The 13,189-nt window shown below is 58.0% G+C and overlaps 2 protein-coding genes across 2 annotated transcripts; one reads left to right on the top strand and one right to left on the bottom strand.

Annotated features, from left to right (window-relative positions):
• The first annotated feature begins 2,094 nt into the window (after positions 1-2,094).
• Positions 2,095-5,917, top strand: LOC118712177 (galactoside 2-alpha-L-fucosyltransferase SEC1-like). The gene is made up of 2 exons (XM_036425698.2): positions 2,095-2,185; positions 4,661-5,917. Exon 2 carries the CDS (start codon positions 4,666-4,668, stop codon positions 5,683-5,685), a length of 1,020 nt encoding a protein of 339 aa, XP_036281591.1. The 5' UTR covers positions 2,095-2,185; positions 4,661-4,665; the 3' UTR covers positions 5,686-5,917.
• A 3,360-nt stretch (positions 5,918-9,277) lies between these two features.
• Positions 9,278-9,694, bottom strand: LOC118712178 (60S ribosomal protein L36a-like). Its single transcript, XM_036425699.2, has one exon. It carries the CDS (start codon positions 9,681-9,683, stop codon positions 9,330-9,332), a length of 354 nt encoding a protein of 117 aa, XP_036281592.1. The 5' UTR covers positions 9,684-9,694; the 3' UTR covers positions 9,278-9,329.
• Between the last annotated feature and the right edge of the window lie 3,495 nt (positions 9,695-13,189).

Genomic DNA, 13,189 nt, shown 5'->3' on the forward strand with positions numbered 1-13,189 from the left:
GAAACATCAATGAGAGAGAAACATCATTCAGCTGCCTCTTGCACGCCTCCTACTGGGGATGTGCCTGCAACCAAGGTACATGCCCTTGACCGGAATCAAACCTGGGACCCTTGAGTCCGCAGGCCGATGCTCTATGCACTGAGCCAAACCAGTTAGGGCCCAGCAAGCTTCTTAACCTCTCTGCGCCTTAGTTTCCTCATCTGTAAAACGGGCGTAACAATGCACCTCCCCCCGGGCGAGGGTGAGGACTGAATGAGGGGAGACGGGCCCAGGCCTGCAGTCTCGGATCTGAAACTTTGGGCGGATGTCTCAGAAGCTGTGTTTGGGCACCGCACCTCCAGCAGGTCCCTCAGCAAACGTTACTGTTTCTGCAGCAAAACACACGGGCGTGCACACTAAGACGCCCACAGATGGCCGCATGTGGGCTCGGGCCAGATTTTGTCCTCTGATGGGTTCAATTTGGTGGGAAGTGGCTGGAAGGAACTGCAGCCCAGGGCGGTGAGCGCTGAGACCAGCACCTCAGCCCCCACTCCCCACTGTCCTCAGCCTGCAGTTCAGCCCAGGAGCAGCCAGGAGAGGGCGCTCTGAGCGTGGCAGCGGGACTGGCTGCCGACCTGCAGAGCCCTGCGCACAGTGAACACCTGGGTGCCTGGTCCACACCTCCGAGAAGTCCCAGAGGCCCAGAGCAGAGCGTGAAACCAAACAGGGCCTGTGTGACTGCCCGCGTCACACACCGTGGAGGTGGTTCGGGGGGCGGTGCCTTTGTCCCGAGCTGGTTCCTCCGCCCCAGGAGCCGGCACCGGGAGCTGGCTAGAGGCTGCAGCCTTCCCCCGGGGATGCAGGCAGGCGCCGAGGCAGGCGGCGTGAGAAAGGCGGCGTGGGACAGAGCTGTCCCAGTGAGACGGGGGGCTCTGGGGCAGGTTACCGCGCTGTTTTGGAAACTAAAGCAGCAAGCAAGATGTTTCTTGCTCCAATACTACTGGACTTACAGTGGGGTTACATCCGATAAAACTCAAGGTGTCGAAAGTCCAAAACGCATTGAAGAGGCTTAGGCCACCAGCCCGGCTGGGCAGGGCTCAGCGGTCGAGCATCGCCCTGCGAACCAGGAGTCAGGGCTCAGTGCCCAGTCGGCACAGGCCCAGGTTGCAGACTCCATCCCCAGTGGGGAGCACGCAGGAGGCAGCCCATCAATGATTCGCTCCTCTCATCGATGTTTCCATCTCTCTCCTCTCTAAAAGCAATAAAAATAATATATTTTAAAAAGGAAAGTAACTTATTAAACTATCAAACATCATAGCTCAGCCTAGCCAACCTTACCTTAGCCTGCAGTTGGGCAAAGTCACCTTGCTGTTGCTCCCCGCATCATGAGAGAGTACCCTAGCACGTATCACTAGGCGGGTGTGTGTGTGTGTGTGTGTGTGTGTGTGTGTGTGAAAATTCAACATTGGAAGCATGGTTGCTACTGGAGGATATTGCTTTCGTACCCTGTGAAGCCGGAAAATTTAATTCGTAAATGTGAGAGCCGGCTGGCCTCGCTGGGAACCCATGCCACATGGATGGTCCCAGGTCCCTAAGGGGTCAGATTAATCAAGGCAGGAGCCCTGGATTATGGGAGGAGAACTGAGGCAAGCCCACGGAGCCCCAGCATTCAAGGGAGCCAGTGGAAGCAGATGGGTGAGGTGGAAGCCGGGTGACCGGGTGGAGGCCGTGTAGCCCAGGGCTTCTGCGGGGTTTAGGGGACTCCTGAGCTGTAGCCAGTGGAGTGAGCACAGAGCAGGGGCGCACAGAGGAGAGGCGGGGGGTGGGGGAAGGAATGGGGGAGATGGCGGATCAGGACGCACTGGAGATGGGTGAAAGGCCCATGTTTGAGAGTCCATGTGAGAGCTGGAGGAGAGCCGGACTCGGAAAGAAGCAACTACTGAGTTGGCCAGCGTTTCTCAGTGGTTAGAGGGTCAGCCCCCACACCAAAGGGTCATGGGTTCGATTCCTGGTCAAGGATATGTACCTCAGTTGCAGTATGAGCCCAGCCGCTGGTTGGGGTGAGAGTGGGAGGCAGCAACCAGTCAATGTGTCTCTTTCACATCAGTGTTTCTCTCTCTCTCCTCCCTTCCTCCCATTCTCTCTGAACCAGGATCTTCAGGTGAGGATTAACAAAACAAAAGCAGCAGCAACTCCTGAAGAAGGGGTAAGTCCTCCCATTACAAGGACAGGAAACCCAGCTCCCGGAGCCCAGCCACGCCCAATGAGCTGGTGTGGCTCCACCGTGCAGGCTCCACCAGGAGAGAGCCTGGCACACTTCCTGTGAGCAAACGGGCATTAGCGAGCGCCGGAGAGGCTGTGGAGAAATCAGACCTCACACGCGGCTGGCGGAAGTGGAATGGCAGCTGCTGTGGAAAACCGCCTGCAGCTCCTGAATCTATTCAGCAGTTACCACGTGACCCAGCAATTCCGCTCCTCGGTAAATCCCGGGGGAATTGAGGGCGTCCGCCCACACAGAGATCGGTACACACACGTTTATGGCAGCACTAGTCATAAGGGCCAAAGAGTGGGAACCACCCAAATGTCATTGGACTGATGAATTAATAAACAAAAGGAGGTATATCCAGGCACTGGAGTATTAGCTATAAAAAGAAATCAATGAAGTGCCGACTCATGCTATGAGATGGATGAGCCTTGAGAACAGGTTGCTAGCCCAGTGTAGCTCAGTTGGTTGGGCGTCGTCCTGGGCACCTAGAGGTCACCGGTTCCATTCCCAGTGAGGGCACATACCCAGTGTAGACTCGATCCCCAATACAGGGTGTGCAAGAGGCAGCTGGATTGATGTCTTGCTCTCACATCAGTGCTTCTCTCTCTCCCTCTCCCTTCCTCTCTCTAAAAATCAATTAAACAAGAGAATATGATACAAAGTGAAAGAAGCCAGTCACAAAGAGCCACATATTGGATTATTTCGTTTATATGAACTATACAGAGTCGCTAAAGCGCGGAGGATGGGAAGATTGGGATGACTAAGGACCACAGGGCTTCTTTTTAGGGTGATAAAAAAATTTCTAAAAATTGTAATGGTTGCCCGACTCTGAATATACTAGAAGGCTATTAAGTTGCATGCTTTTAAAAAATTCTCACCTGACAATATATTTTCCATTGAGTTTTAGGGAGAATGGAGGGGAAAGAGAGGGAGAGAGAGAGAAACATTGACATGAGCGACAAATCAATGGGTTGTTTCTCAAAAGCACCCTAACCAGGGCAGGGATTGAACCTACAACTGGGGCTGTGCCCGTGACTGGGAATTGAACCCACGGCCCTTCAGTCCGCAGGCTGACGCTCTAGCCCCTGAGCAACTGGCCAGGGCTGCACACTGTTGACGAGTGAATTGCATGATACTTGAATATCGTCTCAACAAAGTCATTACCCAAAAAATAAGAAGGGCTCATCCCAGACCTTAATATTAAAGCGATGCAGAGAGAACGTTCCAGAAGCAGGAAGTGGGAACTGCTGATCCCTTAAGTCCTGGCCCAGAAAAGGTACAACCTCGCTTTCGCCATGTTTGACTGGCCGAGGCAGTGGCAGGCCCGCGCCCGGATCCAAGGGAAGGGAAGGGGGGAAGAGTCTGACTGGCAGGAGTCCACCACACCCCCCAGCAGCAGCAGGAAGCCCTGACCGTGGCGGGGGCTCTGGAGCACAGTTCCCGGAGGTGCTGTGCGTAACCCCATTGTACAGAGGGGAAGACTGAGGCCTAGGAGTTAAGTAGCGTGCTCAGGGTTGTGCAGCCAGCAGGAGGCAGAGCCCACCCCTGACCCTGGGCCATCCGGCCTCAGAATCTGTGCTCCTGGCCTATTGTGCTGCCTTCCTGGCCTGGGAACGTTCCAGAACACAGCTTCACAAGGAAATAGCCTGGCGGTACTTGTTTCACACTTGGCATTTCCTACAGGTGACAATGCCACTCGTTCAGTCCGCACGCAGACCTAGTAAGGCAGGGCTAGGTTGGACCATATGCAATGGTGTGAGGTCAAAAATGGGCACTTTCCGATGGTTGGAGCTCATCGTCCTTTGTGGGAGCCCCTTTCCCGTCCCGCGTGGTTCGGGGTTCCTGCTCAGGGTCCGGGGACTGGAGAAGGCCGCACTCAAAACGAAGAGAGACTAGAAAAGAATTAATTTGGGAAATAGAGGGCCAGGCGGGAGTCCACCTCTAGAGGGAGGACTACCCCTGCTCTGGCTTTGGTATCCCTTTTATTGAGGTTATGAGACACACCCATATGCTTTAGGCAGGTAATTCCAATAACAATCAGCAAGAATTCACATATGGTTAACAGGTTGCTTTAGCTACCAATGTCTCAAACAGTGAGTGTTAGCTCCGACCATTCAGAGCCATTAAGGTTGGCCAGCCTTCCGGATTCTCTTTTCACATTCTCTATTAGTGACATGGATCGGTTTCCGGCAATCCTTGTTCAACGGGTGAGGAGACTGGGACTCAGAGAGGTGAAGTGACTTGACTAAAGTCACACAGCGCCAGGGAGGGCTGGAGCTGGGACTCGGACCCAGGCCTGAGGCTCCCCAGGAGGAGTTGAGTGAGTGAATACATGTATGGGGGGGGGGAGGGGCAGTGAGACAGCAAAGGACTGTCCACCATCCCTCCTGACTCAGTCCCTTCTCCTCCCTGCAGCCACCATGGGCTTCTGGACCATTTGCCCTTCCTTCTGCACCATCATCTTCCTCCTCTTCATCTTTGCGGTGTCCATGATCTTCCACTGCCACCAGCGTCTGGCTCTGGTGCCCGCCCCCTGGGCCTCCCGGGGCCTCGTGGTCCCGGCCCCCCGGCACCTCCCCCAGGGGGGCATGTTCACCATCAACGCCATCGGCCGCCTGGGCAACCAGATGGGCGAGTACGCCACGCTGTACGCGCTGGCCAGGCTGAACGGGCGGCCGGCCTTCATCCCCGCCGAGATGCACAGCACGCTGGCGCCGCTCTTCCGCATCTCCCTCCCGGTGCTGCCGGCCGCCGCGGCCCGCGGGCTGCCCTGGCTCAACTACCCGCTCCACGACTGGATGGAGGAGCGGTACCGCCACATCCCCGGCGAGTACGTGCGCCTCACGGGCTACCCCTGCTCCTGGACCTTCTACCACCACCTGCGCGCCGACATCCTGCGCGAGTTCGCGCTGCACGACCACGTGCGCGAGGGGGCGCAGGCGTACCTGCGCGGACTGCGCGTGCGCGGGCGCCGCCCCGCCACGTACGTGGGCGTGCACGTGCGCCGCGGGGACTACGTGCGCGTCATGCCGCAAGTGTGGAAGGGCGTGGTGGCCGACCGCGCCTACCTGCAGGCGGCGCTGGACCGCTTCCGGGCCCGGCACGCGTCCCCCGTGTTCGTGGTCACCAGCGACGGCATGGCCTGGTGCCGCGAGAACATCGACGCGTCCCGCGGGGACGTGGTGTTCGCGGGCACCGGGCGCCAGGGCTCGCCGGCCCAGGACTTCGCGCTGCTCACGCAGTGCAATCACACCGTGTTCACCGTGGGCACCTTCGGCGTCTGGGCCGCCTACCTGGCCGGCGGGGACGCCGTCTACCTGGCCAACTACACGCCGCCCCACTCCCGCTTCCACACGGTCTTCAGGCCACAGGCGGCCTTCCTGCCCGAGTGGGTGGGCATCGCCGCCGACCTTGGCCCGGCCGGAGAGAACGGCCCCTAGCCCTGCACGTGTCCCTCCCTCCCCCATCCTCGGGGGACAGGCAGTGTATGGGGCCCGGCACGGGGGCTCAGGATTGGGCCCCCAAGTTTGAATCCAGGCTGCTCGGCTTCTCGGCCGGGCGACCTCGAACAAGTGGCTTAACCTCTCTGTGCCTCAGAGCGCCACCTGGAAAACGAACAACATACAGAACTCACCTGGCAGCCGCTCCCAGAACTCAGGCAGGCGTCTTCAAACTACGGCCCGCGGGCCACATGCGGCCCGCAGAGGAGTCTGATCCGGCCCGCCAGGTTTTTTGGGCAGTGAGCGCAGCCGAGGTGTTACAGTAGGAATTAGTAGTTCATATAGTCCGGCCCTCCAGCTCTCTGAGGGACCGTGATCTGGCCCCCACTTTAAAAAGTTTGAAGACGCCTGCTTAGAGCCGTGCAAACATGGTGAGTGCCAGCGGCCCGGAGGGTGGGATGGAGTTTTGCTCTCTCCTCTGCGGCTCTGGGCCGATGAAGCCTTCCCTGCCCTCAGCTAAAGGGGAGTGGCTGTTTTGGCAGCTAGGAATTCAGGCTTCGGGGTAATGGGGCCTTAGGAAAAGACACTAGAGGCCTGGTGCAGGACATTTGTGCACTTGGGGTGGGGGTCCCTCAGCCCAGCCTGCGCCCTTTAGCAGCCTGAGAGCCCTGGGAATGTCCAACTGACAGCTTAGGCCCGTTCCCCATAGAGCTGCTGTGGAGGCAGGAGAGGCTTCTGTGTCTGCTGAGCTCCCCAGCGGTCAGCCTGGCTTCTGGCTGAGCCACATGCCCCCTGTGGGAGCGCACTGACCACCAGGGGGCAGCTCCTGTCTTGAGCGTCTGCCCTCTGGTGGTCAGTGCACATAATAACGATTGGTTGTTTTGCTGTTTGGTCAATTTGCATATTACCCTTTTATTATGAAAAGACGAGGGAAAACAGAATTTGAGGAGATACCCTTGGTGGCGAGGGACACCCCTGAAATGGGGGTGGGGAAGCCTCACAGTGATGGCAGGACTCAGGCAGGACTCAACACCAGGCCTGGGGCTGCAGCGGCAAGGCCACCCGGCATCCACAGGGGTCACAGAAGCAGCAGGAGGCGACTCCGTCCACCTGGCTGTCATGCAGGAGCGGGAATGGGGCAGGTAAAGGTGGCAGGTAGATGGCCTCCCCTCCAGGGCTGGACCACAGAGGCCCACAGGGCCAGAGGCCATGGGCAGGCCGGCTGCTGCCATGTGCACAGGTGACCTCCCCCCTGGGCCTGCTGTGCCCCAGGGCTTAGTCCACTCGGAGAAACTCCAATATGGACCAAAGTTGAATCTAATGATTACTCATTCTCTGTGTTCAGTGTGTTTCAAAGTGTGGAGATAAAAATCATTTTATTGGTGTAATTCTCCTTTTTGGATATTAAAGAAAAACCTCATAACAACAGTCATTTATACCCATTTAAAATGTCCACTAAACAAGTGCCCTGGTTTATTTTATTTTATTTTTAAATATATTTTATTGATTTTGTATAGAGAGGAAGGGAGAAAGATAGAGAGTTAGAAACATCGATGAGAGAGTCATCGATCAGCTGCCTCTTGCACACCCCCTACTGGGGATGTGCCTGCAACCAAGGTACATGCCCCTGACCGGAATCGAACCCGGGACCTTTCAGCCCGCAGACCGATGCTCTATCCACTGAGCCACACCGGTTTCGGCTGAAGGCTAGTTTCTCACACGCCCTTTCTTGCGCATCCCGGGGGTGAAGGCGGTGCTGGGGGACGATCCGGGAGACCCATCCTCACGACCTCCCTCCCTGCGTCTCCTCTGTGGTCTCCACCCAGAAGGGCCCTGCTGGCTGCCAGCTGCCAGGAGCGGGGTGCCACGGTACGACATACCCCACGGAGTTCTGTTTCACCTCAACGCCGGACGGGGATCCAGCCCGTCCCCGGTGAGACCTGACTTGGCAGAGGACGTTCCCCGCCCGTGATTGATGGGGACCGAAGCAGAAACCCAGCCGCCACCAGTAATCAATCCACTAACTCCTTCCGCAGATATTTACCGACCAACCGAGCTCCTTCCTGGGTGTACGAGTCCAAAGCGAGGATGGCAACCCCCTCCCCCGTCTGGTCCCCAAAACACAGCTCTCCCAGCCAGGCTCCAGGCCTCCAGCACCCAGCCTGCCTTTGTTATGGGTGGAATCGTATCCCTGGAAAGACATGTTGACATCCTAACCCCTAGAACCACAGGATGCGATGTGATTTGGAAACACAGATTCGATTAGGAAAAGGAGGTGAGCCCTAACCGGTGTGGCTCAGTGGATAGAGCGTCGCCCTTCGGACTGAAGGGTTCCAGGTTCGATTCCAGTCAAGGGCATGTACCTTGGTTGCGGACACATCCCCATTGGGGTGTGTGTGCAGGAGGCAGCTGGTCGATGTTTCTCTCTCATCGATGTTTCGAACTCTATCCCTTTCCCTTCCTCTCTGTTAAAAAAATTCAATAAAGACATATATATTAAAAAAAAAAAAAAAAAAGAAAAAAAAGAAAGAAAAGGAGGTGACACCGGAGCAGACAGGCCCTCGCCCAGCAGGACAGGCCCTCACCCAGTAGGGTGAGTGACTTGGGCACACACAGCCGTGTGAGGATGGAGGCAGGGGTCGGCTTTGAGCCCTCAGATCTGTGAGAGAAGACGTTCTGTTCTTTGAAGCCAGCGTTGGTGTGTGTGGTGACAGCAGCCGGGAATGAGTGGTGGGTGCGGCATGCTTACCGGAGGGGGTGGGGAGGTGCTGGGCCACCGTGACTCCGGTGTAGCACGCTCGCCAGAGACCACGCACAGCCTCCGGCTGCCTGGCCGGGGCCTGTGTCCCAGTCAGACCACAGCGCCCAGTGTCCAGCAACAGGCGTTCCGGCTGAGTAAGCGGGTGTGACCTGCTTGGCCCTGGGGAGCTGCCAGGAGCTTACAGGCGTGGACCTGACACAGCAACGTGCCACTTCCCACTCAGTCCCTCCCACCTCTGGCCCATCTGGGTCACCTGAGAGCTGTTTTTTTTTTTCTTTTTAAGAAACTCCAGCTTGTTAACTAGACGCCAGGACCTGAATTGGCCTCTTGGGTCACCCCTAAGTTACACCCCCTTGAACTCGAATGAAAGAAGCCAGGAAGGCTTGCTGTCCCTCCCAGGAGCACCCCGAGCCTGCCCCCTTACATCTTCCCCCACAGGCCTGCATCTCCTAACTCTAAGGGACCCTGCGAGGCTGCAACCAGGGCAGCAATGGGCAGCGGCAGCTCGTCCCAGACAAACCCCCTGGGCCTGTCCTAAAGGCCCCTGTCCTCTGACTTGTTAGTGAGCCAGAGCAGCTCAGCCCAGCTCACTCCTCCAGCCCTTCCTTGTTTCACTGTCCCCAGCTTCAGTAAACATCCTCTAATTTTTTTTTGAAAAAGAGAAAGGAGCCATGTTGTGGAGGGAACGTAAGTGAACGACCACTGGAGACCAGAACAAATTCAAATTTAGGGAGCCTTTATTAGCCGGCCAATGACTGCTCTGCCTTTCTCCACGCAGGGAGTCCAGAGAGCAGCCCCAGCCCTCTGTGCAGGACCACTTTTTTTTTTTTTAAGTTAATATATCATGATTTTATTGTCATATAATAAAACAAAATATGACGCTCTAGAACTGGATCCCTTGACCCTTTCTCTTCTTATCTCCTCCCAGTTCAAAATGCTTGCATCTCTTAATAGCCAGCATTCTCTTAGATCTGCAGTTAGGCTCAACGCATTCAAGCCTCAGCACAATCTTCTTTGTAGTTTTAGCCTTTTTTTGGAAAATAGGCTTAGTCTGCCCACCATAGCCACTTTGCTTCCTGTCATAACGCCGCTTTCCCTGCGCATACAGAGAATCCTTGCCCTTCTTGTACTGTGTTACTTTGTGGGGTTGATGCTTGCCACACTTCTTACAGAAAGTTCGGCGGGTTTTAGGAACGTTCACCATGTTTGCAAGCGCTATCAGCAGTGAAAAAAGCATGCAGGACCACTTTTAAGCACATTTACCACATCCTGTTTTTTGCAGAGCAAGCAACCCAAGACAAAACAGTTTTTCCCAAGCCACGTCAGGGTCATGCCATCGACGGCCATGTTGTTCACAGGGTCATCCTGTTCTTCAGAAAGTTGGCCGTGTTCTGTGAAAGAAGGCCTACGTGCTGGGAAGGGGCCATGAGGCCCTATCTCAAGGCCTGGCCTGGTGTCAGCATGGACAGCTCTGTTGGGGCACACGCATGCTCAACAATTCCCACTCTCCAGCAGCCAGGGCGGCTGGGTTGCAGAATAAGGCCCATGTCACAGCTTCGCGGACACTCCGAGGTCCTGTCTCATCCAGATAAGACCCCTTCCTTCCCGACGCCGCTCTGTCCCGGGGCCCCACGTGGGACATGCTTGCGTGGTCGCTCGGGGAGGACACAGCTCTTTGGTCCCGGGTGTGACCTGCCTGACTCAGCAGGGGAAGTTCACAGCCTATGATTTATGGGGAACAAAGCAGAAACCGAGCCGCCGCCAATAGTCAATGGCACTAACTCTTCCACAAATATTTGCCGAGCTCCTTCCTGGGTGTACAACTGCCAGTTCTATCCTGGCCCCAGCACAGGCCCGGGTTGCAGGCTCGATCCCCAGTAGGGGGCATGCAGGAGGCAGCCGATCCACCTTTCTCACATCAATGTTTCTCTCTCTCTCTTGCCCTAACCGGTTTGGCTCAGTGGATAAAGCGTCAGCCTGTGGACTGAAAAGTCCCAGGTTCGATTCCGGTCAAGGGCATGTACCTTGGTTACAGGCACATCCCCAGTAGGAGGTGTGCAGGAGGCAGCTGATCGATGTTTCTCTCTTTCCCTCTCCCTCCCTCTCTTTCTAAAATCAATAAAAACAGCCGAGACCGGTTTGGCTCAACGGATAGAGCGTCGGCTTGGGGACTGAAAGGTCCCGGGTTCGATTCCGGTCAAGGGCATGTACCTTGGTTGCGGGCACATCCCCAGTAGGGGGTGTGCAAGAGGCAGCTGGTCGATGACTCTCTCTCTCATCGATGTTTCTAGCTCTCTAGCTCTCTCCCTTCCTCTCTGTACAAAATCAATAAAATATATTAAACAAATAAATAAAAATAAACAAATAAATAAATAAAATAAAAACATCTAAAAAAAAAGGATGAGCCTGGTTGAGCATCAGCCTATGAATCAGGAGGTCACGGTTCGATCCCGTCAGGGCACATGCCCGGTTCAGTGGCTCTGGACACGCTGCCCATTCCGGGCTCCCAGGCTCATCAGCCATGTGACCCCGTGCGAGGGACCGCGTGTCTGAGGAGCAGAACAGTGAGGGGCCAGAGCCGCACCCCACAGGGGCGCCCAGGCCAGGCCCGGCCGCAGAGACGGACCCGGAACAGATTGGTGCTCCCGAGGCGGGAGGCTGGGAACTGAGGGAAAGCGGGAGCGAGCCCTCCTGGGGCCCGGCTCCTTTGGGACGATGCCAGGCCTCAGAGCTGACAGGGGCTGCGGGCAGGGGCCTGGCCCGGGGGGGGGGGGGGGGGGGGTCTGCCTCAGGGTGGCCGGGAGTCTGTGCAGGTTCTTGACTTTGTGCACCAACATTTTCACACTGAGAGTCCACGTGAGCTCCAGGGGGTTTTCATGAAAGCAGGGACAGTGAAACAGGCGGGGCCCGGGCGAGAGGAGAGGGCTGGGCGGGGAGTGAGCTGCGCAGGGGCCTTGGGTCAGGGTCAGGGTCAGGGGGTTTGTCTGGGACGAGCTGCCAGTTGCAGCCTCCGGGGTCCCTGAGAGCCAGGAGATGCAGGCCTGTGGGGGAGAAGAGGGAGAGGCGGAGGGGAGGGAAAAGGCACAGCATGTTCCCAGGAGGGAGAGAGGCAGGGACACCTTCGTTTTGAGGGGTTTTACGTTCCTGTTAGTTTTTATCGCTCTCAGGGAAGATGTTATTAAAAATAACCGGCAGCTGGCTCGGAGACACATGTCCTGAGCGTGGGCTGTTATCCCTTCCAGAGGACAGGTGCCGCCTCGGGTGGCCAGGTGGCTGTGTGTCCGGGAGGCCGTGTGTCCATGTAGCCGTGTGTCCGGGAGGCCGTGTGTCCATGTGGCCGTGTGTCCCGGAGGCCGTGTGTCCGGGAGGCCGTGTGTCCATGTGGCCGTGTGTCCCGGAGGCCGTGTGTCCATGTGGCCGTGTGTCCCGGAGGCCGTGTGTCCATGTGGCCGTGTGTCCATGTGGCCGTGTGTCCCGGAGGCCGTGTGTCCGGGAGGCCGTGTGTCCATGTGGCCGTGTGTCCATGTGGCCGTGTGTCCCGGAGGCCGTGTGTCCATGTGGCCGTGTGTCCCGGAGGCCGTGTGTCCGGGAGGCCGTGTGTCCATGTGGCCGTGTGTCCATGTGGCCGTGTGTCCCGGAGGCCGTGTGTCCGGGAGGCCGTGTGTCCATGTGGCCGTGTGTCCATGTGGCCGTGTGTCCCGGAGGCCGTGTGTCCATGTGGCCGTGTGTCCCGGAGGCCGTGTGTCCATGTGGCCGTGTGTCCCGGAGGCCGTGTGTCCGGGAGGCCGTGTGTCCATGTGGCCGTGTGTCCCGGAGGCCGTGTGTCCATGTGGCCGTGTGTCCCGGAGGCCGTGTGTCCATGTGGCCGTGTGTCCCGGAGGCCGTGTGTCCATGTGGCCGTGTGTCCCGGAGGCCGTGTGTCCATGTGGCCGTGTGTCCCGGAGGCCGTGTGTCCATGTGGCCGTGTGTCCATGTGGCCGTGTGTCCCGGAGGCCGTGTGTCCGGGAGGCCGTGTGTCCATGTGGCCGTGTGTCCATGTGGCCGTGTGTCCCGGAGGCCGTGTGTCCATGTGGCCGTGTGTCCCGGAGGCCGTGTGTCCGGGAGGCCATGTGTCCATGTGGCCGTGTGTCCATGTGGCCGTGTGTCCCGGAGGCCGTGTGTCCCGGAGGCCGTGTGTCCGGGAGGCCGTGTGTCCCGGTGGCCGTGTGTCCATGTGGCCGTGTGTCCCGGAGGCCGTGTGTCCATGTGGCCGTGTGTCCCGGAGGCCGTGTGTCCATGTGGCCGTGTGTCCAGGTGGCCGTGTGTCCATGTGGCCGTGTGTCCCGGAGGCCGTGTGTCCGGGAGGCCGTGTGTCCATGTGGCGTGTGTCCCGAGGCCGTGTGTCCATGTGGCCGTGTGTCCCGGAGGCCGTGTGTCCATGTGGCCGTGTGTCCCGGAGGCCGTGTGTCCATGTGGCCCGTGTGTCCCCGGAGGCCGTGTGTCCATGTGGCCGTGTGTCCCGGAGGCCGTGTGTCCATGTGGCCGTGTGTCCCGGAGGCCGTGTGTCCATGTGGCCGTGTGTCCCGGAGGCCGTGTGTCCGGGAGGCGTGTGTCCATGTGGCCCGTGTGTCCCGGAGGCCGTGTGTCCATGTGGCCGGGTGTCCCGGAGGCCGTGTGTCCATGTGGCCGTGTGTCCCGGAGGCCGTGTGTCCATGTGGCCGTGTGTCCCGGAGGCCGTGGTGTCATGTGGCCGTGTGTCCCGGA

Source organism: Pipistrellus kuhlii, unplaced genomic scaffold, assembly GCF_014108245.1.
Source record: "Pipistrellus kuhlii isolate mPipKuh1 unplaced genomic scaffold, mPipKuh1.p scaffold_m20_p_84, whole genome shotgun sequence".
Taxonomy (NCBI): domain Eukaryota; kingdom Metazoa; phylum Chordata; class Mammalia; order Chiroptera; family Vespertilionidae; genus Pipistrellus; species Pipistrellus kuhlii.

Coding starts and splice junctions, on each gene's coding strand:
- LOC118712178 (XM_036425699.2), bottom strand. CDS start 9,683: ATGCTTTTTTCACTGCTGATAGCGCTTGCAAACATGGTGAACGTTCCT.
- LOC118712177 (XM_036425698.2), top strand. CDS start 4,666: ATGGGCTTCTGGACCATTTGCCCTTCCTTCTGCACCATCATCTTCCTC.